This window comes from Oryzias latipes, chromosome 9 (genome assembly GCF_053564925.1).
Source record: "Oryzias latipes strain Hd-rR chromosome 9, Olatipes_Hd-rR_3.1".
Classification (NCBI taxonomy): Eukaryota; Metazoa; Chordata; class Actinopteri; order Beloniformes; family Adrianichthyidae; genus Oryzias; species Oryzias latipes.
The window spans coordinates 18,686,988-18,711,653 of record NC_136245.1 but is presented as its reverse complement, the minus strand read 5'-3'; the positions used below and the strand labels follow the sequence as shown (position 1 = coordinate 18,711,653).

Here is a 24,666-nt window from a genome sequence, read left to right as displayed (position 1 = left end):
ATCCATCAAGATCAAAAAGACAGATCAAAAAGTGCTCAAAGGCTCTGTGTCAAACTTCGCAAGGCTGCATTTGGGAAATCTAAAACTTCTGTCCAATTAGAAGGTCGGAATACTGTGATGTTACCTAAGCCTGCTAGAAGACCCTGAAATGAATGTCCAACATTGGTTTTGCATTAGAATACCTTCAGAACTGATAGTGAAGGCCTTTTTAACTCTGACCATGCCTGGCAACAAAGGACTGCTAAAATGCAATTGGTTAAATAATGCTTTAATGAGAAAATACATCTGTCTGGAAGCAGCATTCCTCCGTAGGGTGGCTGGGCGCTCCCTTAGAGATAGGGTGAGAAGCTCGGTTACCTGCGGAGAGCTCGCAGTAGAACTGCTTCTCCTCCACATCGAAAGGAGCCAGTTGAGGTGGCTTGGGCATCTATTCCGGATACCTCCTGGACGCCTCACTGGGGAGGTGTTCAGGGGGTGGGCGGAGGCCCCGGGGAAGACCCAAAACTCGCTGGAGAGACTATGTCTCTCGGCTAGCCTGGGAACGCCTCGGGGTCCCCCCAGAGGAGCTGGAAGAAGTGGCCGGGGCAAGGGAAGTCTGGACATTTTTGCTTAGACTGCTGCCCCTGCGGCCCGGTCCCGGATAAGGGCAGGAAGATGGATGGATGTATGGAAGCAGCATAACCATCATAAACACAAAAAAAAAGGGAATAAAATAGACGATTTTGATTTATTTAATGAGTATGCATGGCTAAAATATAATTAATACATGATTCTAATATTCTTTAGGCCTTCAGAGAAGACCCTGACGGCCCACTACTGGAGTTAAGGTGTTGTTAAAAACAAAAAGGGCTTTGTTTCTTATGGGTGAAAAGCTTCTACCAAACTGATGATGCTTATAGGAGTCCATCTAAGCAGTTTAAAATTAGATGTAAAAGCCCAAATGAAGAATGAAATAGATGAGTGTGGGCACATGTTTTTGCTGTTTTCTTTAAATACATTTTGAAAAATTAGAGCGAGTACAAACTGTCACGAGTCGTAGTCGAAGACCAAGCCGTTGAATTAAACATAAAAGACTTCATGGCCCGTACGGGGATCGAACCCGCGACCTTGGCGTTATTAGCACCGGCCGTTCGCATATTAACAGGATATGCAATTAAGACACACGTACAAAGTCAACTTTGAACTGGGAAGGAGGGAGAGGCTGAAAGTGAAACTTGGAACATATGAAAAGAAAAGAAACCGGTTGATTCCTCTTACGGTAGGTTCTCGGAATATTAACACTAATACACACACACACATCCTATGCATAAATTTTACCTACTTGTATTGAATGTAATGGACATGTGTTACTTTTTATGAGCGTTTCTGCACGGTTCTCAGTTAAAAAGAATAGGGTTTGCTATCCAGCTAGCATTACGTTATTGTTTAGCTTAGTTACTACAAAGAACTAAAGTTTTATATAGGCCTACTTTCGAAATTTGCTCATTCAAATATTGTGTGAACATATAGACTTTAAAAATTACAATTTACTTTAACTCGTTTAGCTTCACATTAGAACTTTAGCTTATTCTTTGTGATCATTTTAGAATGATCTAAAATGTTAGCTCTCTGAATGAGTCATGGTGTTATATTTATAGAACACTCCCTTTCCAGTATGTGGAGAGGTGAGAGTTCAGTGCACTTTGGCTACTTTTGTACCTTAAGTATAATTCCTTTAATATGAAAGCACATTTGGCCATTTTAACATTTCTGCTGCTCCATCAAATCATTGCTTATGAAATGTTTTTATTTTCTTTTTTTTGTAAAGTTACACGCAACGCCTCAACATTGTTTCTAAAGTTGTTTTCTGTGTTATTTTCCCAGAGTTCCAGGCCTGCAGTGAAGCAGAATGTCATTGCAATTCTTTGGCTGGGAGGTCACTTATGATGATGATTCTCCTGGTATGAAATTAGGGGCCAATCAGGATCCTAAAAACCAGAGGGTTTACACCATGTACCATGGTACGACTGTAGCCTTTGCACGTTCCATTGTTACCAGCGGTTTTGTACCGTCAACAAAAGGAATGCTGGGGCCAGGGGTGTACGTCAGCCGTGATAAGAAAAAGGCAGAACGTTATCCTCTACAGGAGAACCCTTTAAACCGTGTGGTCCTGGAGTTGGAGGTGCGTGTCGGCCGGGTCAAGCGCATTGATAAGGACGACCATCCGATGCAGTACACCTGGCATTCAAATGGCTACGACACTGCCTGGGTACCTCCCAACTGTGGCATGAAGGCTGTGAAGAGCGGCCTGGAGGAGGACTGCATTTTTGACCCGAAAAGGATAAAGGTTGTGGGCATCGTAATGGCCCCAAAATCAGCAGAGAATGAACTTAAAAAGCTTGTTGCCAACAGTCCCAGTAGCGGTGGCCCTGGTGTGGATGCATGCTCACTGTGCAAAAGAAAGGAGGATCAGAGCTCTCCACACATCATACAACAATGCTGGGGATGTGGGGGAAATATCTGCCCTCTGATGACAAAGCATTTCTGTTCTTTTTCCAATTAAGAAAATGTGATGGTCTGAAATGTTTGGCTATTTAAACAACGTGAAAGTACAGTGAGAATTATTGTAATAGAATTTTTTGTTATAATCATTGGTGTTTGAATCAGGATGGAAGGTTTCTTTAAGCAAAGGTACGTAATTCATGTTTTAATATAAAAGTTGATATATTTTTATGTTATATATTTTTGATAATAAGTTTACATTTATTGAAACCTGATATATATGCTATGCATATGTACAAGAAACCTAATGTGGTTGTGTGCTATATATAAATTACCGGTAGAATCTATACACAATGCAAAAAGCTTTTATTTTCACCTTAATGTTTCGTACATCCCATGTTGAAATCTGTTTTTTTTGTCTCAGGGAGTTAACTTGTAGAATTAAAAAAAAAAAGAAATCAAGCAAAACTAATAAAGTTTTATTTTTGTATGAAACCAACTGTGTCTTTGCTATTAATGCCTTGCACCTCAGCAGCAGACAACAGCGATGTTGCATCATTCAGGATTAGGACCCGTTAAGTAATGAATGAAACACCAGCAGCCTCTGGTCGTCTTTTTTTTTGGCATGTTGCAAAAGCACCTGCATAAGAAAAGACGATAAAAATGTGTTTGCTGTTAAAGAAGTAGTGTTTCACACAATTTTTGCTTGTCCGTATACAATCTCCTGACTCTTAACTAGCAAAGAATTCATTACCCGAGGTTAATGTCATACTCACATCGATGAGTTCCTGGTCATGTTTGGCATGCAAGTGTCTGAGCAGGTACCAACTAGCCACCTGCGCCACTGTCACCGGGAAGTCTTGGGATGAAGTGTAGACCAGACGCTCCAGCAACCGTCTCGTTTCCCTACAGACACAACATCCAGTTGACAATAAAATACTGTTAAGACCAGGGGTCTCAATGTCCAGGCCTCGAGGGCCGGCATCCTGCTGGAATTGAATAAATCCAGCCCCATCTGCTGCTGATCACCTGGATCAGGCTCGTCTAGCCAATAGGGAACTTCAATGGCAGGCTAATTGGAAAACACTGGACCTCAAGGCCTGGAGTTTGAGATCTGTAGTTTAGACTATTGGAAACATGAAGCTGTTTTTTTTTTTTGTAAACCTGTTTGTCGTCATACCCGAGCTCAAGCTAAAATACTCGGCTACACCCACGCTAAGCAAGGGGCACCTTTTCAGCGCTGCTCCGCAGTCAACCTTGAACTGTATGTGTGCATTTCTGTCTGGTTGATCTTGTTTTGGGTTGTACTCATTGACTGTGTCAGATAACTGGACTTAGTGAGTGAGACGTCACCCATAGAAAAAATGACTTCCGGCTCCAACGTAATGAAGTGAATTCAGTCGCCATTTTTTGCAATACGGACGCTGCCATATTGGAGCCAGATGACGCCAGTAAGCAGTGATTGGTCTGAGTCTGAGACACCTCTAGCACTGAAATTGGGCTAAGGAGAATGTGTCAAGCATTTAGAACATTCGAGGTGGGGGCTAGCGGGCACCACATACTTTTACCGAGACATCTGACTGGCCAGTTTATAACTTGCAATAAAGAAAAAAGGAAAAAATATGGTAGCAGAGTTAGGATGGTTATTCTGACAGATATAATGACTGAGTAGTAGCTGTTTATTTCTCTATTGAAGTCTATGGGATTTTGGCTTCTTAGAGCTGGTGGGTACTTCCTATCTGGAGTGTGAGAGGGGAGAGGTCCCTCAGTCCAGTTGTTTTAAACAGTCCAATGTTTATACTGAAACTAATTTCACTAGTGGGTGAAGATCTCCTTGTGAGATTAATACAGTTCTATTGTTTCTAAAACATGCAGATGCACCAAGCCTTTCAGGGAGGGAAGTTCCCAACCACTTTTCTTAGAGCGTAAAGTAATCTCCATCTTGGCACACCGTGAACAGGAGTTTTTGTAAGCTCTTGAAACGCACTGACCTCGAATTCATCTTGTCCACAAACTGGAGCAGGGCTTGGAAAAGGTGGGCCACAGGGAATGACCCCAGTTTGAGGACCTCAGTGGTGGCTTCCATCACCAGGTCTTTCCAGTCATTTCCTGTGACATCCACCTTGAAAGATAAATCCGAACCAAACAGGTCAACAATACTGCCCAGTGTTACATTTAAGCATCACAAGTTTTTTGGCATTACAGCCACAGACTAAAGAAATGTGAGAAAAAAAACAGTTTAAAAGAGAAAGATTTTAAAATGGATTTCTTGCCCTGAGAGAAAAAGAGACAACAAATGTTATGGATTTTTTTGTACTTTGTCAAGTCTGCTGATCCTTTGATGCACAGCTGGATATTCACTCATCTTTCACCTCCTCTAGTTTGCTTCTTTTCATTTGACAGAGATCCATAAAGGCCTCTGGCTAAACACAAGTGCTTCGGAAAGTTATTCTACAATTTTTTTTCCAACATAATTTTGAGCTAAAATAAAAACTGTTACATTGTTTTTAAAAGAAAGACGTAATCAAAGAGACTCACCATACAGGGCCCTAGAGCTAGCAGAGCTAATCGGAGCAGACTGGCTACCTGGTAGCTGTGCACACCGAGCTGTGAAGCAAGCTGAAGGCTCTGCCTGTAAGCCATCACTGCCTGAACCAGGAGCCCCTGACTTCGATACACATCTGCCAACCACTGAGAGAAACAGAGAACAGCAAATGAATAGCTGAATTACATGAAGAATCCATATAGCTGGTGGACAAAGAGGAATTTTGGGAGAAAACGTATGTAAGAACAAAACTCTTATACAAAAGTGTAATTAATTACAGTTAATAGAGAAAATGACATCCAAGTATAATACCTTTATTCTTACTATATAGAACAACCTTATCTGTAGTATGATCACAATAGTGAAACTAAATTTGACTTTGTTTCTTGCAGACACAAAGAGCTTTAAATGTAAGACATTGTGATTTAAAGAATGAATAACTGCTTTACACCCCAATCTAAAGTTTTTAAACACCTGTTAACTGATGAGGTATAGAATCTATGTAAATCAGAAATTGTATGGGACAGAGCTGCAAAAACCCAGTCCCTAAGGATCTACTTGTTTTCTAGTTATCCCTGCTGATTATCACCTAAATCAGGTGTTTTACTAATAAAAAGCTGCGAGAACATTTGGAAAGGAACTGGGACAGCAGCCCTCAAGGCCTGGAGTTCAGCTCCTCAGGTATTCCGCTACATTTAAAATTGCATCATGTCATTTTTCTGCTGATCTATAGTTTAAGATGCTTTTAGCTAAACAGTGGTTCCTCTCTATATTCTCCCTGTTTTGATGATTTTTGCCATGTGTTTTTTACAGCACACTGTGCTCTGCGTCCTGTAGAGGCTGTAGAGTGTTGACAGTCCATCTCCTCCATGCCGTATCTTCTGTGCAAAATGTGTTAGTTTGCCAAATCTACATAAATGTTAGATCGTGAGCAGATCTGGGTTTTCATTCTACAATGCAGACCTTAAACCCTGAGGTTTAAAAAGAAGAGAAAACGGTGTGAAAATGTTCATGTCTTCTGAGAAGTGTATTAATGTAATGAGGGGTTTTACATCCTTAAACTCCCACTCCGATCACTTTTTGATTTATTTTTAAAGTGTTTCCAATGGTCTTTCAATCACGATGAGGCATTTTTAGCCAACACAAGGACATAGTTTCTGCAGACCAGCAGGAGTTCATCAGATATTCACCTCTGAGTTGTGAGTGGGACTGTTGGCGCAGAGTAAGCCTGCGCTCATTTCCCATGATCCAGCTCTTTACATTCTCCACCAATAGCTTACAGTCAATCGCCCTTCCAGACTCACATTACCGGTGCAACAAAAATGGCGAGCAATATTGAAGCGATCCAGCTGTACAGTTTTAAACCAGATGCCAGGTCCGAAGAGAAAAACAAATACGTTTATGGATCTCTTTGTCTGCCAGTAAATGCATCAGAATGGAGTGGAGCAAAGAGCTTATGGCCCACTGACTATAGCAGCTGCTTTACAGTTACAGGCTTTTTCCAATTGCTTTTTTTTCTGCTACTGATTCACCACAATTAGATTAAAGAAAAACTCAGAAACATCATCTTAATTTATGTGTCCTTCCTCATCAGAAAAATGCAACAAGGACAGGTTAAAAACCAAAAAACACAATTTTCCTTGGAGTAGGTCTTTAAAACATCTGTAATCCTACTTTTTAGATTGAACCTTTTGTTGGTCATTTTTAGAATACAATTCCCGCAATAAAAATGAGTGATGTGAATGTTAATGCTTCAACATTTTTAAAGTTCCATCTGTTTTGGTTATCTTTTGTTTCTGTGACATTTCTATTTTATTTTTCTTGTTGAACCTTTAATATACATTCAAGCATAACTTTCCTTCAGTACTATTGCTTTGCCACCGTTGATCAAAGCAGATTTACAGGTGAGATCCCATCTACTCACGTGCCATGCTCCAAGGTTAGTGGGGTTCATTAGAACAGCTTTGTTAAGTTGCTCCAGCACAACCTCTGGAAGCACAGGCTCAGGACTGGCCAAAAGCAGTCGCTGACACTGCACCTGTCTGAGGGACAGCAACACTGCTGGGTGTTCAGGGGACACACTGAGAACCTGGAGAACACAAAACAGGAGGACATTAAAGTGCATCGTTTACCTTCTAGGAGGAAAAGACCGTGTAAGAAAAGAATGCACTGTAATGTTCCACCTGTGTGCAGAGGGCTTCTGCCTGATCCAGCTGCCCCTCCATCATGAGGCCTGTCACAGCCTGTTGTAGTACCCAGCCTTCCAAAGACTGAGCTAAGGGGCGCTCAATCTCCTCCACATTTTGCACTAGAAGGGACACGTGTCAGCCTCGTACACACACACAGGCAAAGACGTAAAAATACATCCGTCAACATACCTTTCATAGAAACCACTGACATGAGAGTGTGTTCCAGTGACTGTCTGCAAGGGGCAGACCCAGAAAGATAACAGGAAGTGTTTTCTGTATGACATGCAGCCATTAATGCGGCCCATGCGGCTGGATCATCTGAAGAAAAGAGGGGACAGCAGAGCTAAACTGAAAGCTATATGAATACAGATGTTTTTGCAAATATCCCTTCAAATTTTATTTTCCTTTCAGATATTGTTCAATATTAGGAACACTGTGCCTACAGTGTTCCTAATCTTACATAAATTCTTAATAGTGCTCAACTTGATGCCTACATTTTCATTTAACGTCAACTTTGAAGTACGAAGGTTAACATCTGTTGTGTTTGTTTACCTGGGCAGAGCAGCACAGCTCTCTGTATTGTCTTCAGAGCATTCTTATACTTGTCCTCTCCAGAGTGTCTGCCAGTAGCCAGCTGGTTCAGTCCGCTGTACAACAGCGCCCTCTGCAGTCACACAAGGAAAGTCAGTTCAGTAGAGGCAATGGAAAACTTTACCTGAAGAGGTATGCACAATCTATGTGCATACCTATAGAACAGAAATATATTTTTGTAAAACATAGCATCACCTTAGGATTACAGAGAAGAGAACAGATGATAAAAATAAAAGGTTGCTTTCAAATCACAACAAAAAGTCAGACCTATACCTTTCCTTGAGTCATACTGGAGAGACAGGCAACATAACCAGCTACAGCCCCACCCTACAATATGAAACAAAAATAAAAATCTCTCAAACAGGTATTTACAGAAAAGAAACAGATGAAACAGCTGAATTTAGTGTAATAACTAAAATAGCTTTTCTGAAATTGGTCCTTTTACGCATCGACTGACTTACATTTGCCTTTCTAGGGTAGAACTGTGGTACCACTCTGGACAGAAGGGCCCACAAAGATGGGTTTCCTGGATTTCTGTAGTTAGATATAAAAAAGAAATTAAACACTTTCATAAAAATCCAGTTAGAGAAACTTGAGGCTGAGCTGATGACAGAGAAAATCTACAGCGCAATTTGTTCAGCCTCTGCATCCAGAGGGACTGATGGGTTCATTCATAAACATATGAAAGATAGTTGGAACATTTGAACAGGCCCTCAAAAAAGTGTAAGTTTGTGGTGAAGAATTCTTCTTCTTTTTTTTTTTGTATTTAAATCAGGCCATCTAATGACTATTGAATCCTACAAACGTCATACCTGTGAACAGCTCTGGAGGCCTCTCTTTGGACTGCAACATAACTGCCCCGCAGGGCTAGCAGGGCGCAGGTGAGCAGACACTGCTGCTGCACAACCCCTTCCGAGGTGGAATCCTGCTTCAGAAGCTCAGCCAGGGCAGCAGCAGCTAACGTAGCATCACTATGGACCAGTCCCAGGGCGCACAAGCACAGCAAAGACTCGGAGATTGGCTCCTTTAACATCGAGCTGGGATCAGAGAGGTTACATGCATTTAGACTGAGCTGACATTTGTACAATAACAAACCAAAACATGTTTTTTGACAAAAGGATTTTTCCTACAAAACAGTTTTATGTGAAGTGTTGTCACAATCTCAACTTCTGTAATATGCATGTCCTTTGCTAATCCAAACTGGACAAACAATAATTGGGCACATGTTCAAACTTCTGATGCTAAAAATACAATTTTTCACTGGTTTCTAATATTTTAAGGACATAATTAACTTGTGAAGTTTGCTTAATTGTGTCACTTTTAGGAAAAATGGACACAAAAAAATTTGACACAAGAAATAAAAAAATTCTAAAGTTTAAAAGAAAACTGCCTTTCCCTTCTGGGACGACCAAATGACTGACAATGGCCATAGAATAAACAGTATATAATAATATAAAGTTAACGTCTTCAAGGAGCAGAAAACGTTTTTCAAATAAATAAAACAACTTTTACAAGGTTGAGTTTTAGATAGGTTGTAAATTCAGGCACTTGAATGTAACAGGATAAATTTTAAATAAAAAAAGTCATTCTCTGGGGTTGATGTAGTAAAAACAAGTGTTCAGTTTCACCATTTGAACAGCAGAGTCTTGGCAGAGTCCAGGTTGCCGTGCCGATGCTGCAGTAGTGCCAGAGCCGTCAATAAGTAAGCCTTCTCTTTCTCACTGGAAGCCACAGCCAAGGCACGCTCATATGCTGCAAGATACATATTTGTACTCTTACTCCACGCCTTGACCATCAAACAAACAACCTGTTAGAGCGTTATGTCCCACTCCTTACTTGCGATGCTTTCCTGGAGGAGTCCTGACCTGCAGTAGGCCAAAGCAAGCCCAACCAGGTCGCTGAGATCCTGCAGTGGAGTGGAATTGTAAGCACGTACGGCCTCCTCCAATTGACCTAAGTTGCTGCAGGAGATAAAGTGAATCGTACAAATTCTGGGCATGTAATAAATTTATTTAGAAGTGGTTCATGTGAATCATAATGACAAAGGCATTACCACAAAGCACGGCCATAATTGCCAAGAGAAAAAGCCAGTTCCTCTGAGGACGGCGTGGACTGAAGCAATTCAACCGCTCTGCGAGGAGAATTTCAATTAAAAAAGGGAGATTTCTAAACATTTCAATCGGCTCTCTGTTCATCTCTACCTTTGATAAGCCTGTAGGGCCTGCCTGTTCAGATGCAGATGCTCATTAAGGTAGCCCAGCATAGTAAAAGCTTCGGGGTCAGACTGGATTCTCTCTGTGTGGAAAAGCAAATAAGACAATAATTTGACAAAAAATCCCAACGTACCCGTGAAGCAAAGGCAGTATGCTCTTGTGTGACCATCTGCACAGAATCACAACGCACCTGTGTATTTGCTGAGAGCCACCTGAGCAGCAGAGATTGCATTCATTTGCACAATATTGTAGCGGTAAAGCTCAGTGTTCCTATTGCTCTTATCCAGCATGGTGGAGCAAACCCAGTAGGCATAACCCTTCACTCCCTCCATCTGACAGTGAAAGATATTGAAACAAATGATGACGGAGACACATCATCGATGCTTAACACCATCTATGGTTTTTCTTAGTAGCTGCAAGAAGCTGAAAATTCTTCAGAGAATGTCTGCCTCAAGCATGAGAGGGTTTTACAATAAGAGCACTTTCGGGATGTTACCCACATGAGTGCTGAGTTCGGTGGTGTGCCTGAAAAGATCCATGGTGTCGTAGCTTCCCACACCTTCTGCTATCAGCGCCTAGAGGAAGCCCAAAAGAAGATCTATAATTAGCATATATACTATAATGTAAACACCAAAACCCATTACTTTAGTTAAAGCTTATAAACAACATGATGATAGTGTCATTAGGACAGAATTGTGTCTGTACATGTAATTTAAAAAAGTACAGTCTAGTAGTGTGGTGTGTACCTGTCCAATCCAGCAGTTGACATATAGGGGTTCTAAGGACTGAGCAATCTTGAAGGCTTCATGTGCAAGCTACAACAAAAAGAACACACTTCAAATGTCAACCAGCTTGAATGAAATCAAAAGAACACATCAAGATGGGATGGGTCACACCAACGCACCTCTATGTTTTCCTTCTTCAAGTACAGGGTGCCAAGGTTTGTCCAAGCAACAACATTCTGCATGAAGACATTCCAAAGTCACATAAAATGGTCTGGATTTAAGTAAAAATCAAATGTTGTATTCGCTATTTAAACATACGTTTGGTTCAGCTTGGATGGACTTGATGAAACAATGCTGAGCCAAAGCAAAGTTCTCCAGACCTCAAATAAAGATTAAAAGTACATTTTTAACACATTTCTTAGACTTAAATAAGACATTTCCTATATTAATGCAGGGAAGTAAACAAACTCTTTTTGTAAATGGACAATTAATAATTTGTTTTTAAAGGAGATGACATAAAACTTGAGATTCTTTATTTACTAGAATTGTAATACCTTTGTTCATTGAAACCACTCCCAGTGCATTCCAGTAGCTATAGTTTCCACTGTCCATCATGATTGACTTTTTCAAACACTGAAGGGGGGGAAAAAAGGAAATATTTGAGAAAAATCTAAAAGCAAAATCATGCCGAAAGTATTAAAATAGCAGAGTTTGAGTTACCTGATGGGCTTTCTCCAAGTCCTGAGATGGAGAGTTCTGGTTTTCCTCTGTGAGAGCAGATTGGCTAGCAGCCTGACGGTAATAGTTAAGTCCAAGATCGTACCAAAGGCTGGGAGCTTCAGGCATTAGCTTTAAAGCACGAGCATAACATCTGAAACAAAATCCCACTAAATTAAAGCAAATGAATAATGTTGAAACAACTTCAATGTCATCTGTGAATCCATAGGATTGAACCTACCGCTCACCAACTTTAAGCATCTGGACCTGGTTCAGCCTGTTAGCCTGGGAGCTGGAGTCTAAACCTGCTAGTGAGGCTGGCACCAAAACCTGGGCTCGGTTTGGAGAAACAATGCTGACTGCAGTACTAGCGTCTCCCAGTAGCTTCCACAAACAAGACAGATCTGGTCGCAGTTGTACAGCCCTGAAGAAACGCCATAAGAGAAAGGATAAATGAAACAGGGGAATCAAAAATCAAAAGGTTTTCCTTGAGGTGCAACTTCAGTAAATGTCCTGCCATTACCTGAAAAGGTTTTGAATGGCTTTCTCGATGAGATCAATTGCTCCACCATCTCTGCAGTCCTCCATTAAACTTTTTGCAAGAGACAGCTGACACTCACCAAGGCCTAAATTTGGGTTACACACATTTATTTTAACATGTAGCCTCAGGAAAGTATGACAATGACACATGAGATTCATGTTTAAGATGCATCAGAAAACAGACACCTTTAAGAGCTGGAACATAGTCCTGCTTGGTTGTGATTAGCAAATACTCCGCAGCAGCCTCCTTAAACTTCCCCAGAGTCTGTTTGATAGCAGCTGCTTGGTAGACACTGTAGATGGAGGACGGCTGAAGCTGATGAGCTCTGCCGAAGGCCTTGAGAGCTGCCGTGAAGCTCCGCCTCTTCAAATATGCCTCACCTAAACACTCCCAGCAAACCCAGTCCTCAGGGTCTGCTCTTAAAGCTGCCTGCAAACTACACACATGAAGGATAATTATTAAGTTTGTGCTCCTCTGCTAAAAAAAAAATCAAAAGTAAAAACACATTCTTTGCTGATTCTTACTCAGCTACAGCCTGTTGATGTTCTTCAACTTTCAGGTAGTACAGGCCGCGCCTCATCCAGGCCCATTTAGCTGAACCTGGAGTGGCTTTCTCAGTCACAGACTGAAGAATCCTTAAGGCAGTCTCCTGTGGATTCATGGGAAATGGAAAATAGGGAAGAAGAGGATCAATTACAGTAAGGTGATAATATTGTTTTAACTTTACACCCATGGGCTCCGCACCATGTCTCCTTGCTCTATACTGAGGTCCACTGATGCAGCTCCCGACTCATTATCGTCACCGTTCAACTCAAAGGCCTTCTTATAGCAGCCCTGAGCACGGCCGCGGTCACCGGCCACCTCCCGGTAATAATGGCCAAGATAGCGAAAGGCACAGCCAAGGTGTGGGTCAAACTTTGCAGCCTGGGATGGACAAAACCCGATCAGAATGACGATCACGTCTAAACATCAATACATTGTGTTGCTTTTCATAAATTAGCTGAAGTCCTGATCATTCTTTTGAAAACCTTTAAAAAGTGTGTGTGGGCTTTGCTTCTGTCTTTGCGAGTCTCTGGCCCCATTTCCCAGTAGAGTTTTCCAAGCAGGAAATAATATTCTCCAGTGTTTGGACTATGGCTCACAGCCTTTAGCAAACTACAAAAGAAAAGAAAGAAACAATAACAATGTCACAAGAATCACACACACACACACAGTGATGTGCCTCTTAATAGTGTTAGTTTGTACCTTTCCTCTGCTAACTGCTGCTGACCTTCAGCTAAGTATGCGAGAGCCCTCAGTGCTAATCCTTCAACCAGGTCTGGATTGGAATCCAGCAGCTCCGATGACACCTACCAAAAGAATCCATTCATTTGTACCACATTATTGCAGGATTAAGGGACTGTATGTTTTACATTTTTATGAACTAAAACATGTAAGGCATAGATTTAATCTTAAATTCACCTGGAGGGCTCTGTCAATCTGTCCTTTGTTAAGGTATGCGTATCCTTTAAGGGCTAGCATTGACGGGTCCTGTTCAGCCTCTGGAATCTGAAAGCATACACATTTAGGTTTTGTAGAGGAAAATCTGACATTTTGCTTACAATAAAAACATATATAAGTTACTCTGAACCAGCACTTTGACTTCATTAGTTTTTTATTTATTGTTTCCAAGAGTTTTAGCATCAACCACGGTTCTCCACCTGCCTTTTAACGCCCCAAGTCACAGTTTATCAAATAAAGTTAAATTAAAAGGACATATTTAATTGGTCTCATGCTGGGTTGCTTTTATTTAAAGTCCCACTCCGATCATCTTTTGATCTATTTTAAAAGTGGTCTTTTAAGTATGACGTTTCAGCCAAAATTAGAAAAAAACTTTCGTTCTCTAGGACATAGTTTCTGGAGAGCGGCAGGAGTTCAATTTTTCAATTTGCCTCTGATATGTCAGCGTGACGGCTGGCGTGGAAGTATTGGAGCTGTCCAGCCGTACAGTTTTGAGCTAGATGGCAGCTCAGACGAGGAAATCAAAGACGTGGATCTTTAATCGTCTGCAAGTGGAGGCATCAGAGTGGAGCAGAGCAGGGAGCTGGTGATCCACTGATTAGAGTTTGTACGTAACAACTACAAGGTTTTTCCAAATGGCTTTTTTTTTTATCTGATACTGATTCACAACGATTTGAATTAAGAAAGACTCAAAACGCCATTTCAATCTCAGTTTTCTTTTTATATGTCCAACATTATTAGAAAAATGCAAGGCAAAGGCAACACTATAATGGAAGAGGAAGTACTACAAAATGCTTGGATTTATTATTCAATTATTTATGCTGTAATACAGTGTTTTTCAACCTTTATTGAGCCACGGCACACTTTAACCTTGACAAAAATCCTGCGGCACACCAGCATCCCCAAAAAAAAAAAAAAAAAGCAGAAACTCATAGTCTGTTTTGATCTACAGCCCCCCCCCGGCAATCTGACGTGCATTTTTGTGATAATTGTGGCAGAAAAAGCAGGAAGTTGCAGATGTTTTTCTAAAAGATGTAATAAAAGTTAAGTTACATACAAACTGTATGTTCGTTGTGTTTTCAAGACGCTGTCCCTTTAAGCCAATGCATCATGGGAGATGTAGTGTGAAAACTGCGAGAAAACGGCAGAAAGACTCGCGTCTCTGAGCTTCATGGTTTTGTTCACTTGTTCCACGGTCTGATACCGGATTCTGTGGAAAGCTACACCACTAAAGACGAGCTTTAGCTGGTGTTTTTGTCGGAACTGACTGAGTTATGAGCTAAATTGGAACAAGGAAGTGGAGACTTTAACCACTTCTGATTGGTCAGACTGATGACATGTGATTAAGCCTTCAAGAATGATTGGTGGAGACAGTTAAAGGGGCGGGACTTTTCCTTACACAGCTGCAGCTATTTCGCGTTACCGTCATTCTTATCAAAATGTCTTTAATAGAATCAAATAAACACAAAGAAAAAAGGATTTTATGATCGTTTATATTCCTAACTACTCAGTGTTTTATCAGGACCTGTTTGGATGAACAAAGAGATGATTTCCTGGAGATGGGAAATGCTTTTAGATCAGTTAATGAGGGCAATTTTCCACGGCACACTTGACCATCTCCCACGGCACACTAGTGTGCCGCGGCACACTGGTTGAAAAACACTGCTGTAATAGACATTAGGACATAACATGTTTTCCTACTAATATTTATGTGACATTTTTGCTTTTAAAAAAGTAATTTGCCAGCTTTACAAGCTTGACAAGAAATATGAAGAAATGGAAATAAATCACGCTACAGGATTCAAAAACTTGAGGCAACGGTTTTACTATTAAGTAAGAATCTGTGGCAGACAAACCCGTACATGTGGAAGCTAGACTCGACAAAAAACAGTTTAAATGATGATGTTTATTGTCCGTCTTTCAAATTCTGTTGCTGGAATTTAAATGCAAAATATCCAAGACTACAGAACAAAAACAGAGCATTTAATAATAAAATTACCTGTGAAAATGTGTCTAGAGCCTCATCTGTTGCACGTTCTTCTCCACTTTTCACTAAAGCTTGCAACTTCAGACTGAGAAGTTTGCTCCTCAGCTTTTCATCCTCACAAGCTTTCAAACCTGATGGAATGAAACGTTGACAGAAATGCGGCATTAAATGAGTAACCTAGAATTTCCAAAAGAAGTGGAGATGATGCATATAATGTCCTAATGACGACCTATTTTCCACACAACATTACACAGCAACCAAAATTAAAGCGGGACAAACCCTGGGAGCATGACACGGCACAATCGGAGTATCTGTGTGTTTTAAACTGAGCCTCTGCCAGGCTACACCATCCTGTTGATAAGCTCATTCGCTTTAGACCTAAAAGACAGAGCATAGTTATCAGAGAAGTGAAAACACATAGAAAGAGAGATGTAGTAGAATACTTCGTTCAGATAAAAACAAACCTTTTGTTAGATTGTTTATGGCATCATTGTACCTTCCCTCTTGGAGTGATTTAGTACCCAAACCCAAGTGACTTAAACCACTGTTGGGGGCTAAATCCTGGAGCCTTGAGAAACAACTGACTGCATTCTCATCCATATTACCTGAAAATAAAATAACATATAATTAGAGAAACTGAGCTGCTAAGCAATGTTCGACAAAAATGGTCTAAAATTTTGTGCCGTTTTTAACGTATTAAGCAAGAGTTAGCCATAATTATCTCTAGATTTTTGTTTTAAAAAGGGAAAAATACTATTTAGGCTAATCCCCATATTCAACAACAGGACATAATGTTCTGACCATAAAATCACAGCAGAGATTTGCTGTTATGATCGTCCTGCTGAAGATTTAGAAGTGAAACCTGGAAATGTTGTAAAAACACAAAGAAAACTCCTCGTCACTCGCAAGTACTTGCTTTGTTCCAATTGATATTTCTCTTAGAGGAAGATTTATTTTGAAGGATACAAACAATATTAAAATTAAATATAGCAGAAACTTTAACTTGTCCTGTCCAAAAGCTAGGCAGACAGATGAGAGCTGAGGGCCTCTTGTGTTGGACATATTTTACTTTAACAAGAGGGGTTATTAATCTTCAGACAAACCAAAGGTATGTCTGAATAAACCCCTTTTGTAATTGAGGCCAAACTTTATTCATTTCAACCATGATTGAAAATCTTTGGTGTTGGACCGGACGGAAAAGGAAAGAAGGGAAGAAGAGAGAGGGATGTCAGAGGGGGGGGGGGGGGGGGGGTGATAGTGAGAGGGGGGGTAAGACCATGAAGCAGCATAGAGCAGACAGGTTTACTGGTTGTTTATCATTACGGTACAGTTCAAATGTAGTACAAAAAGGGCGGGGCCTGTTCACACACAATCAAATATTATCAACACACCTGCTAGCTGCAAAAAATGTTCACATGTCAACATGCACACAAAACAGATAGTGTTCACGAACGCATACCTATGCCTTTAAACCAACTAGTGTGAAGTCTTTCATTCATTCAATCATGCAAACTATAAGTGCAAAGGTGAGCTAACACCTGTGCTCAGTTGAGTGTTTATGTTCTTCTAAAATGGATGGTGGAATGTGAAAAGAAGGAGGAGGAGCGCCCAGCCACCCCCACACCCAGACCCCCGCCGCAGCAGCAGCGGCAGCCGGAATTCCCCCAACGCCACACGGGAACAGGCAGGGAACAACCGCCCCCCGGGCGACCAAGACCGCCACCCAGGCCAGGGCCAGCAGGACTGCCGCGAGGCCCCCAGAGCCAGAGAGCAGGGAGGCTTTTTTTTTAACAGACAGGGAAATGTATTAAATTAGCAAAGTAGATTTTCCTTTCCTCTTGGCAAGTTCGTTTAAAAACCTTTAAAGACCCGCTCGAATTAAAACTGGGTTTTGGGCATTTTTAACCTGTTCTATTTTAACATTTTTCTGATGATGGCGGATATATATAAATATTTAAATAGTCCAGCAGATGAGCTTCATCCAGATGGAGTGGGGGCTTCCAGAAGCTCCCAGCTCCACTCCATTCTGATGCATCCACTTGCAGACAAATAGATCCATGTACGTCTTTATTTTCCTCTTCAGAGCTGGAAAAAAACTGGACAGTAATTCTCTTGGACTAGTAGTGTTAGCTTGGGGGTGTGGGGGGCTGTAACCTAGTGGGAGCGCGCGTGAACAGCAAGCTCTTGGCAACAGGGAAGGGAATAGGCGCCAATGGCTCCGCACACAACTCAGAGACTAATTTCTAATGAACTACTGCCGCTCTGCAGAAACTATGTCCAGGAAAACGACACAGGTTTTCTGATTTTGCCTAAAAATGGCATAATCATAATTGAAAGACCACTGGTAACGCTTTTAAAATAGATCAAAAGATGATTGGAGCGGGTCTGTAAGCTTCAACATTGGTAAGAATGCTCAGCTAAAAACTTTTCATAAGAACAATGTTCTACCTGTTTTGAGGTAGTGACCGCAAAGGACCTCAAGGGGATAGCTGTGGTTGGGATACAGGGAGAGCACAGACTCACACGCTTCTTTTATTTTGGCTTCTTCGCACGGCAGCTGCAGGGGGAAAAAAATCAGAAAAAATAAATCTCTATGAATACGGGAGCACCTTTCTAAAACTCCTTCAAAGTTTCTCTCATTTCAAAAGGAGGGAAGACCTCACCTTGGAAAGACATTTAAGATAATCAGCTGATATCTTCTTGTGCTCCTCTCCTGGCACAGGTTCAACGAGAGCCATGGCTTTCTCAAATGCTGCAATTAACTAACACCAATAAAGAAAAAAAACGTTACGTATGTGCATCAATAAGAAAAATTATGTGATCTGTTGATATGCATGTGTGACAAATGCATTATAATCTATGCTCTGTTTAGGGGATAATTATGCAGTTTTATGCCAAATCAAAAATCCTATTGTTGAGTTTAAAGTCCTCTTACATGCTGGTGAGTTCCATTGTCCTGCTCCGTCTCATTCAGACTTTCTGAAAGGAGTTGGATCATGTCTTTCAACAGCTTCACCAGCTCTTTCTTCTCCACCCCGTCTTCCTCCTTTAGCTGAATTAGCTGCTGCCAAACCTTTGCCAACTGTTTTGAAACAAAAGCATCAACTCATTTTCAAACTGTTAACTTCAGAACACGTGTATTCATCTTTTTTTTTATTACATACCTTTATTTGTTCTCTGTCAGACTGATAAATATCGGACAGCTTTTTGATCATGTCATAACATTTGTTTTTATCTGAACTGTACAAAAAGGGGAAATAAAATTAACATCAACTGCTAAAGAAAATCCAGATTTTTTTAAGTGGTAAGTAGTGATCGTTTTGAAATCAAATATTTAAAAATAATATACTCAAGACTTACCTTGAATACAGTTCTACAAGCTTCTGGTACACATTAGGCAGCTCCACTTTGAAATCCCACTGATCCGTCTTTTCATAAAGATTTGCTAAGCCCTACAAAAGTAAGGTATAAGATCCAGGAAACTTTTATCTATAGATGATCTACTGTCATGCCGACAGGTTCAAACCTGTGAGATAATCTGCATGAATGGATCATCATATGGTTCAGCTCACCTGCCAGGCCAGCAGCTGCTCTGGATCCAGTTCTATTGCTTTCTTATAAGCAGTCAGGGACTGATCCGTTTGCTCCAGCTCACAGGCGGCCAGGCCGATGAATACCCACGCATTGTAATTACTTTTTTCAAGTTTCAAGACAGTCTAAAAACAATATTAGAGAGAAAACATTCAGCTTTAGTTTAAAACACCCTCGTGACGTTACAGCAGGAGGGGTGAGGAATAACATTTCAATTTAGAGACTATTTACCTTGCAATGCTTTAAGGCCTCTTTGAATTCTTTGTTTTTGATGGCGTCTCTGGCACTTTTCAGTGCAGCTTTCACTTCTTTACTCGACATCTGAAAGAAATAAACAGAAAAAACTCAGCATTGCTAGCATGATCGAATAATAGCTTAGTGGTAACGACCAACATGACGATAAAACAGTTCGAAGTTATTTTCTAACTTTACATGTTAAACTTTTTCTAATCTAATGTCATTCTTAGATAAAGAAATAAATAACTTACTTCATAGATGACAGTGGTGTGTGTGTTAGCCAGATAACCACTGTGTAGCATCCGATGCTAATAAAGTAGTTAAGCTAATTTAAAAGGTGAACCTAATTTTTAACTATTTTAGCAAACGATTTTGTTTGATAAACTAGTTAAGGAACTTTTGACAGTCGCTGTCAAAGTTCGCACCACCTATTTACGTTGTACACTTGCACAGGCTCACCAGAATGACACGGAAGTGAAAGAGCAAAACTAGAGCCAGATAACTTTATTTCAAAATAAAAGCCCCGTTTGGCCTGCCGCGTGCATACATTTGATTACGTTCGGTTCATGGGTAGACTTTTTTGTTCGTTTTTGATTTTTTAATGGAAAAATAAATAGATAAATAAAAAATATTAAAACAGTAATATGGTCATAGTGTGTTATTATTTTTTACAAAAAAAGCACACAATATGCACGGACACAAAAATTGTATAACTTGAAGTTAGTGCAAGACTAAAAGCTTAAAACATTTTGGAAAATATCTTTTAAAAATATTTCTTTACATAAAAATCTTACTTTTTTTTAATCATAAGACATAAAGCTTTACAAGAGCTTTTACTGTAAAACATGCTTGAGCAAAGGTTAAATCAAAATAGACCTTTTAAAAGTCACCATTAGTATTGATTTAAAATGTTCATAAGGTGCCATTTAACCATGTTTCAATAGCTTTCTCATGAGCTAACACATCTTTTTGCCAGTCCACATGCCACCTAAGTCCAGCAATAACATGGCTGTAGTTTTTTCCCAAACCCCATCGCCATTTACCAAATGCTTTTTTATTGTACAAATGGACCGTTGAAGAGACTTGCGGATAGTCAACAATGCTGCGTAGTAAACTCTCCAGACGCGACTGCACATCTGGGAATTTATGAACCACATTGTGAAGCTCATCCTTGTCCAGCGAAAGGTCTAAAGAAGGAGGATGGAGGAAGTTATAAGGCGTGATTAGTTTTTCATTCAAAAAAAAAAAAAAAAAAACGTTTTGTGGACATTGCTGTTTTGAGAACTCACCAAAAAGTTGTGGTGGGAGACTGATCCCATCTGAATAGACAATGTATTTCCACTGACCACTTCTAAGCATGTATGTAGAGGCGTTCACATTACAACCGTGGTATTCACTTAAAACCCAGCCTGGATGCTGCTTCTTTGAAATACCTCTGGACTTGGATATTAAAGGCAGAAGGGAGTAGCCGCTCAGATGGCTTAATGCTGAAATATCAGCAATTTCTGCAAAACACCAAAGATCTATTGTATTAACAGCAGATAAAAACAATTTAAATCTTCCTTTCTTTAATTACACATAGATTTTAAGCCTGAGTATGATGATTTGCATATGCTTCCAGCCTTCCCACTTACCCAGCACAGTGGGATAGAGGTCAACCAAAGAGACGGGCTGATTGACCTGCAGGTCTGACATCAATCCAGGCCCCATGACGAGCAGAGGGACATGGGAACTGCCTTCAAACATTGACATCTTGTAGAACTGCCTGTGTTCCATAGCTAGTTCTCCGTGGTCAGCGGTGAAGATCACAACTGTGTTGCTAAGCAGCTTGGACTCTCTCAGGGCTGAAATCACCTCCCCTGATGGCACAGAGACAGAAAAGTCAGTATGGCTCTCAGCTTAGAATCAGCTAACATTTTTAACTTGTAAGCAATAACCACAAATTCAAAATATAGCAAAAAAGAGCTATAGCTGAGTATCTATGTTAAGAGAAAAACTACAGAAAAACTTCATAATTTACATTATGAATCACTAAATACACAACATACTGTTAATATAATACAGTATGTATTGCAAGCACACAACTAAAGTCATCTTACTGTTGTAAAATAGCATTAAAAAACACTGTTTTCCATGTACATGAAAGGATTGCGTTGTTTACAAGTTACAGTACTTAGAAATGATTTTAAAAAAAAACTTTTCTCGCTTGTTTGCTTTCAGTAAATATGTCATTTGGCCATCTCCTTAAACCTCTTCCACCTCTTGCAATTTCTGGCTGTCAAACGAACCCAGCATGGCATCTGCTTCTGCACACATGGCATAGTAGAAGGCGCGGATGCTTTTGATTTCCTCCTCAGTAAAATCCCCGCTGCAGTTTTTGGTGAGGGTTGAGTAGTAATCGACAGGGTGCATGGCAGCCATCGGCAGCCATTTAGGCACAGAGACAAGCTCGTGTGACACCTGTGTACAACCAAACTGTAAATCAGTATGATACAAGTAGAAAACTGATTTGGCTAGAACAATAAAAATTAAAACAATCTAAAAAAAAAGTAACCGTGCCTTTGAGAGCCAGTATGGTGAGCTACGGAAGGTGGATCCACCAGCAGTAGGTCCCAGGGATTCCGTTTTATATGGATGAGGTAAATTGAGGCCGAGATAAAGAGCAAAAGGCTGATTTGAGAAGGCGGCTCTGTGACGGATCCACTGTGACGCCTGATCTGTGTTTTGCCAGTCCTTCTTCATCACCTTTATGGTGGACATGTTCCCCACGAGCTGAGAAACAGGCCGACCCTCCTGGGTCAACAGGAACGGGACATCTCGTGTCCACGCCTCAACCCGGTTACTGCAGTGGACGCATTCATAAAGAGGAAGTTGATTGCAAAAGCTCAATAAATGACAATTCAGACTGTTTTCGTTGCACAAATATCGCTTAATAAATATAAAACTTTCCTCTAATTTGACAATACCTGACAGAGTGACTCCCTGATGTAAAGTCCAACTTTCCCATCATTTTAGTGAGGTATCCATTCTCTTCCAGTAAATCCATCCATGTGGTGGCGTTAGCCTCTAAACACTTGTAGTTGTTCCATGACTGTGTGAGGTGAACAAACTGACCGCTCCACATGGCTGGGAAGAAACCAGGGGGTGAAATCCAATGCTTTTTGATTTCACAACTCACTCAACAGCAGATCACTTACCTGCTCTGGAGGGGCAGCAGATGGGGGAGTTGGTGTAAGAATTCAGAAAGGTGGAGCCCAGCTGTCTGAGGTAGTTGATGTAAGGCAGCTGCACGACTTTGCTTCCAGGATCAAAAGACAATCGCCCATCCTAAGATTGAAAACAACAACAACACATAAACCCAACGAATTAAACTGCAATAAAGCAAAGGTTATAGCAAAACATGAAATAACACACAGACAGTTGCTGCGGAAAATTTAAAACGGAACTTAACTTAAAGTAATACTCACAAAAGCATCACTCATTACCATGACGATGTTGGGTCTGGAAACATTTAGGCAAATACTCTGAGCAAAATTTGAGAAGAAAAAAGTGAAAGTCACCAAAAACATTTTCTCCATTCACCTCCTAAAACAAACCGGTCCGAAACATGTGTTGAAATTTAAAGGAAGTAATAAAAGCAACACTGTGCAATATCTATTTGGTACTGTTGCGCTGTGTTTCCGCTTTTAGGCTTCTTTGATTCATCAACATCCGGGTTGCGCTTTCAAATTAAAGCCCCCCCTCCGTGGCTTTAAAAAAAATTCTTCATTGATCGATATTTGAAAGCAAAATATAAAAGAGATGAAAAAGAGTTGAAACGGGGCGAGAACGAAAAAATTTTTTGTTTGCTTTTGTACATAACATCAAGTAAATAAAATGAGCAACTTTCCCAATTTTAAAGACAATCTTGCTTGATAGTGTTTGATGGTGAAAATGGAACTCTATCACCATTGCAAAAATATAGAAAGAAAGAAAGAAAGAAAGAAAGAAAGAAAGAAAGAAAGAAAGAAAGAAAGAAAGAAAGAAAGAAAGAAAGAAAGAAAGAAAGAAAGAAAGAAAGAAAGAAAGAAAGAAAGAAAGAAAGAAAGAAAGAAAGCATAGCAAAGGAACAAATAAAATCAATATCTTTAGACCGTGCTGAAAATGTTATGACAAAGAAAATCCCCTAGAGGGCATCATGTGACCGTGAGTTAAAATATACAGGTTACAGCAGGTCTTCGTCATTAACTGCAGTTGCAAAGAATCCGATGAACTATGCACACAGACTACAACATTTTCCTATATCAAGTAAAATAATGTTAAAATACTTTCAACTATAAAAACATACTGTGCATATCTCAATACTTAAATATATGTATTCATCCTGGAAAAAAGTACATGTAACGATGCAAATTTATATCTGATTTAAGCACTTTAATATTAACATAAAAACATTTCTGAATTTATCCTTAAGTAAAAAAAAATGATAAAAAACAAAATATTTTAACAAACCAAATGTATGCCAATGACTGCACTTTGGTGTTTTAACCAAATTTTTTGTGTCCCACTTCAAAAAAAAATTTCTTTGTTATTATTTCTCTGGTTTTTTGACTATTTTAATACACATTGAAGCACCTTTTTATGTAGTTTTATGTATCATTTATTATTTTAAGTAGAAAGTTTTTTTTCTAAGGTGATGAATGTTGCACTGACTAGGCAGGACTTTTAATTTCATTACACACGTAGCAATGACATCTAAAGATCTATCTATCTATCTATCTATCTATCTATCTATCTATCTATCTATCTATCTATCTATCTATCTATCTATCTATCTATCTATCTATCTATCTATCTATCTATCTATCTATCTATCTATCTATCTATCTATCTATCTATCTATCTATCTATCTATCTATCTATCTATCTATCTATCTATCTGTGTGTGTGTATTTGTTTTTGCCGTTAACCTAAATAAATACTTTGCAAAATATTAAAGTATAAATTCTTGATTATCCTGTTTATGATGAAGTCTGAGAAAACCTTTGTTCAAATGGTTACAGGGTTGTGTAAATTAGTAGCAGCAATGCTTGGATTTTGATGGACCGTTGACGAGATTACTGTAAGAAGATTTTTCTGTCACAGTAAAGTTTTGTTGCAACCTTGCATACACAGAATTTACAGATGAATTTTGATGGAAGAAAGATGAAAATATTTAAATTAACTTCCTCAGAAATTTCAAAGCATTTTTTACAATAAATACACATCTATCTATCTGAAATGTCACTTGCTTTTGAAAACAACGTGATCAACAGGTGATTCTGCACCACAAAGCACATATAAGAATGTCCACAAGGTGGCGTTTTGAGC

General features: G+C 39.8%; 3 protein-coding genes across 4 annotated transcripts; 1 reads left to right on the top strand and 2 right to left on the bottom strand.

Annotated features, from left to right (window-relative positions):
• The first annotated feature begins 1,138 nt into the window (after positions 1–1,138).
• On the top strand, positions 1,139–2,693 carry LOC101169368 (uncharacterized). Its single transcript, XM_011479297.4, has 2 exons — positions 1,139–1,258; positions 1,864–2,693. Exon 2 carries the CDS (start codon positions 1,889–1,891, stop codon positions 2,540–2,542), a length of 654 nt encoding a protein of 217 aa, XP_011477599.1. The 5' UTR covers positions 1,139–1,258; positions 1,864–1,888; the 3' UTR covers positions 2,543–2,693.
• Positions 2,694–2,939: 246 nt separating this feature from the next.
• skic3 (SKI3 subunit of superkiller complex) lies at positions 2,940–23,020 on the bottom strand. Of its 2 annotated transcripts, XM_078952856.1 has the most exons (48): positions 22,785–23,020; positions 22,515–22,644; positions 22,284–22,443; positions 21,877–22,159; positions 21,606–21,777; positions 20,952–21,176; positions 20,607–20,822; positions 20,361–20,504; positions 19,312–19,401; positions 19,062–19,205; positions 18,850–18,941; positions 18,654–18,729; positions 18,425–18,571; positions 18,153–18,251; positions 17,938–18,046; positions 15,954–16,094; positions 15,769–15,867; positions 15,502–15,620; positions 13,464–13,550; positions 13,248–13,351; positions 13,031–13,157; positions 12,747–12,926; positions 12,527–12,651; positions 12,188–12,438; positions 11,985–12,087; positions 11,703–11,885; positions 11,465–11,615; positions 11,299–11,377; positions 11,063–11,124; positions 10,924–10,980; positions 10,766–10,834; positions 10,520–10,594; positions 10,210–10,351; positions 10,008–10,101; positions 9,860–9,937; positions 9,643–9,767; positions 9,435–9,558; positions 8,619–8,843; positions 8,268–8,340; positions 8,080–8,133; positions 7,768–7,879; positions 7,405–7,533; positions 7,210–7,334; positions 6,951–7,115; positions 5,020–5,172; positions 4,473–4,603; positions 3,258–3,387; positions 2,940–3,121 (listed from the first exon to the last, which is right to left on the bottom strand). In XM_078952856.1, exons 7-48 carry the CDS (start codon positions 20,634–20,636, stop codon positions 3,047–3,049), a joined length of 4,878 nt encoding a protein of 1,625 aa, XP_078808982.1. In that variant the 5' UTR covers positions 20,637–20,822; positions 20,952–21,176; positions 21,606–21,777; positions 21,877–22,159; positions 22,284–22,443; positions 22,515–22,644; positions 22,785–23,020; the 3' UTR covers positions 2,940–3,046. The 2 variants fall into 2 exon arrangements, with proteins under 2 accessions (XP_078808982.1, XP_004072700.2); XM_004072652.5 differs by lacking the exons at positions 20,361–20,504; positions 20,607–20,822; positions 20,952–21,176; ... (3 more) ...; positions 22,515–22,644; positions 22,785–23,020 and adding an exon at positions 19,569–19,828.
• Positions 20,890–22,805, bottom strand: arsk (arylsulfatase family, member K). The gene is made up of 6 exons (XM_078952414.1): positions 22,785–22,805; positions 22,515–22,644; positions 22,284–22,443; positions 21,877–22,159; positions 21,606–21,777; positions 20,890–21,176 (listed from the first exon to the last, which is right to left on the bottom strand). The coding sequence occupies exons 1-6, from the start codon at positions 22,803–22,805 to the stop codon at positions 20,890–20,892; spliced, it is 1,053 nt and encodes a 350-aa protein (XP_078808540.1).
• Positions 23,021–24,666: the final 1,646 nt, after the last annotated feature.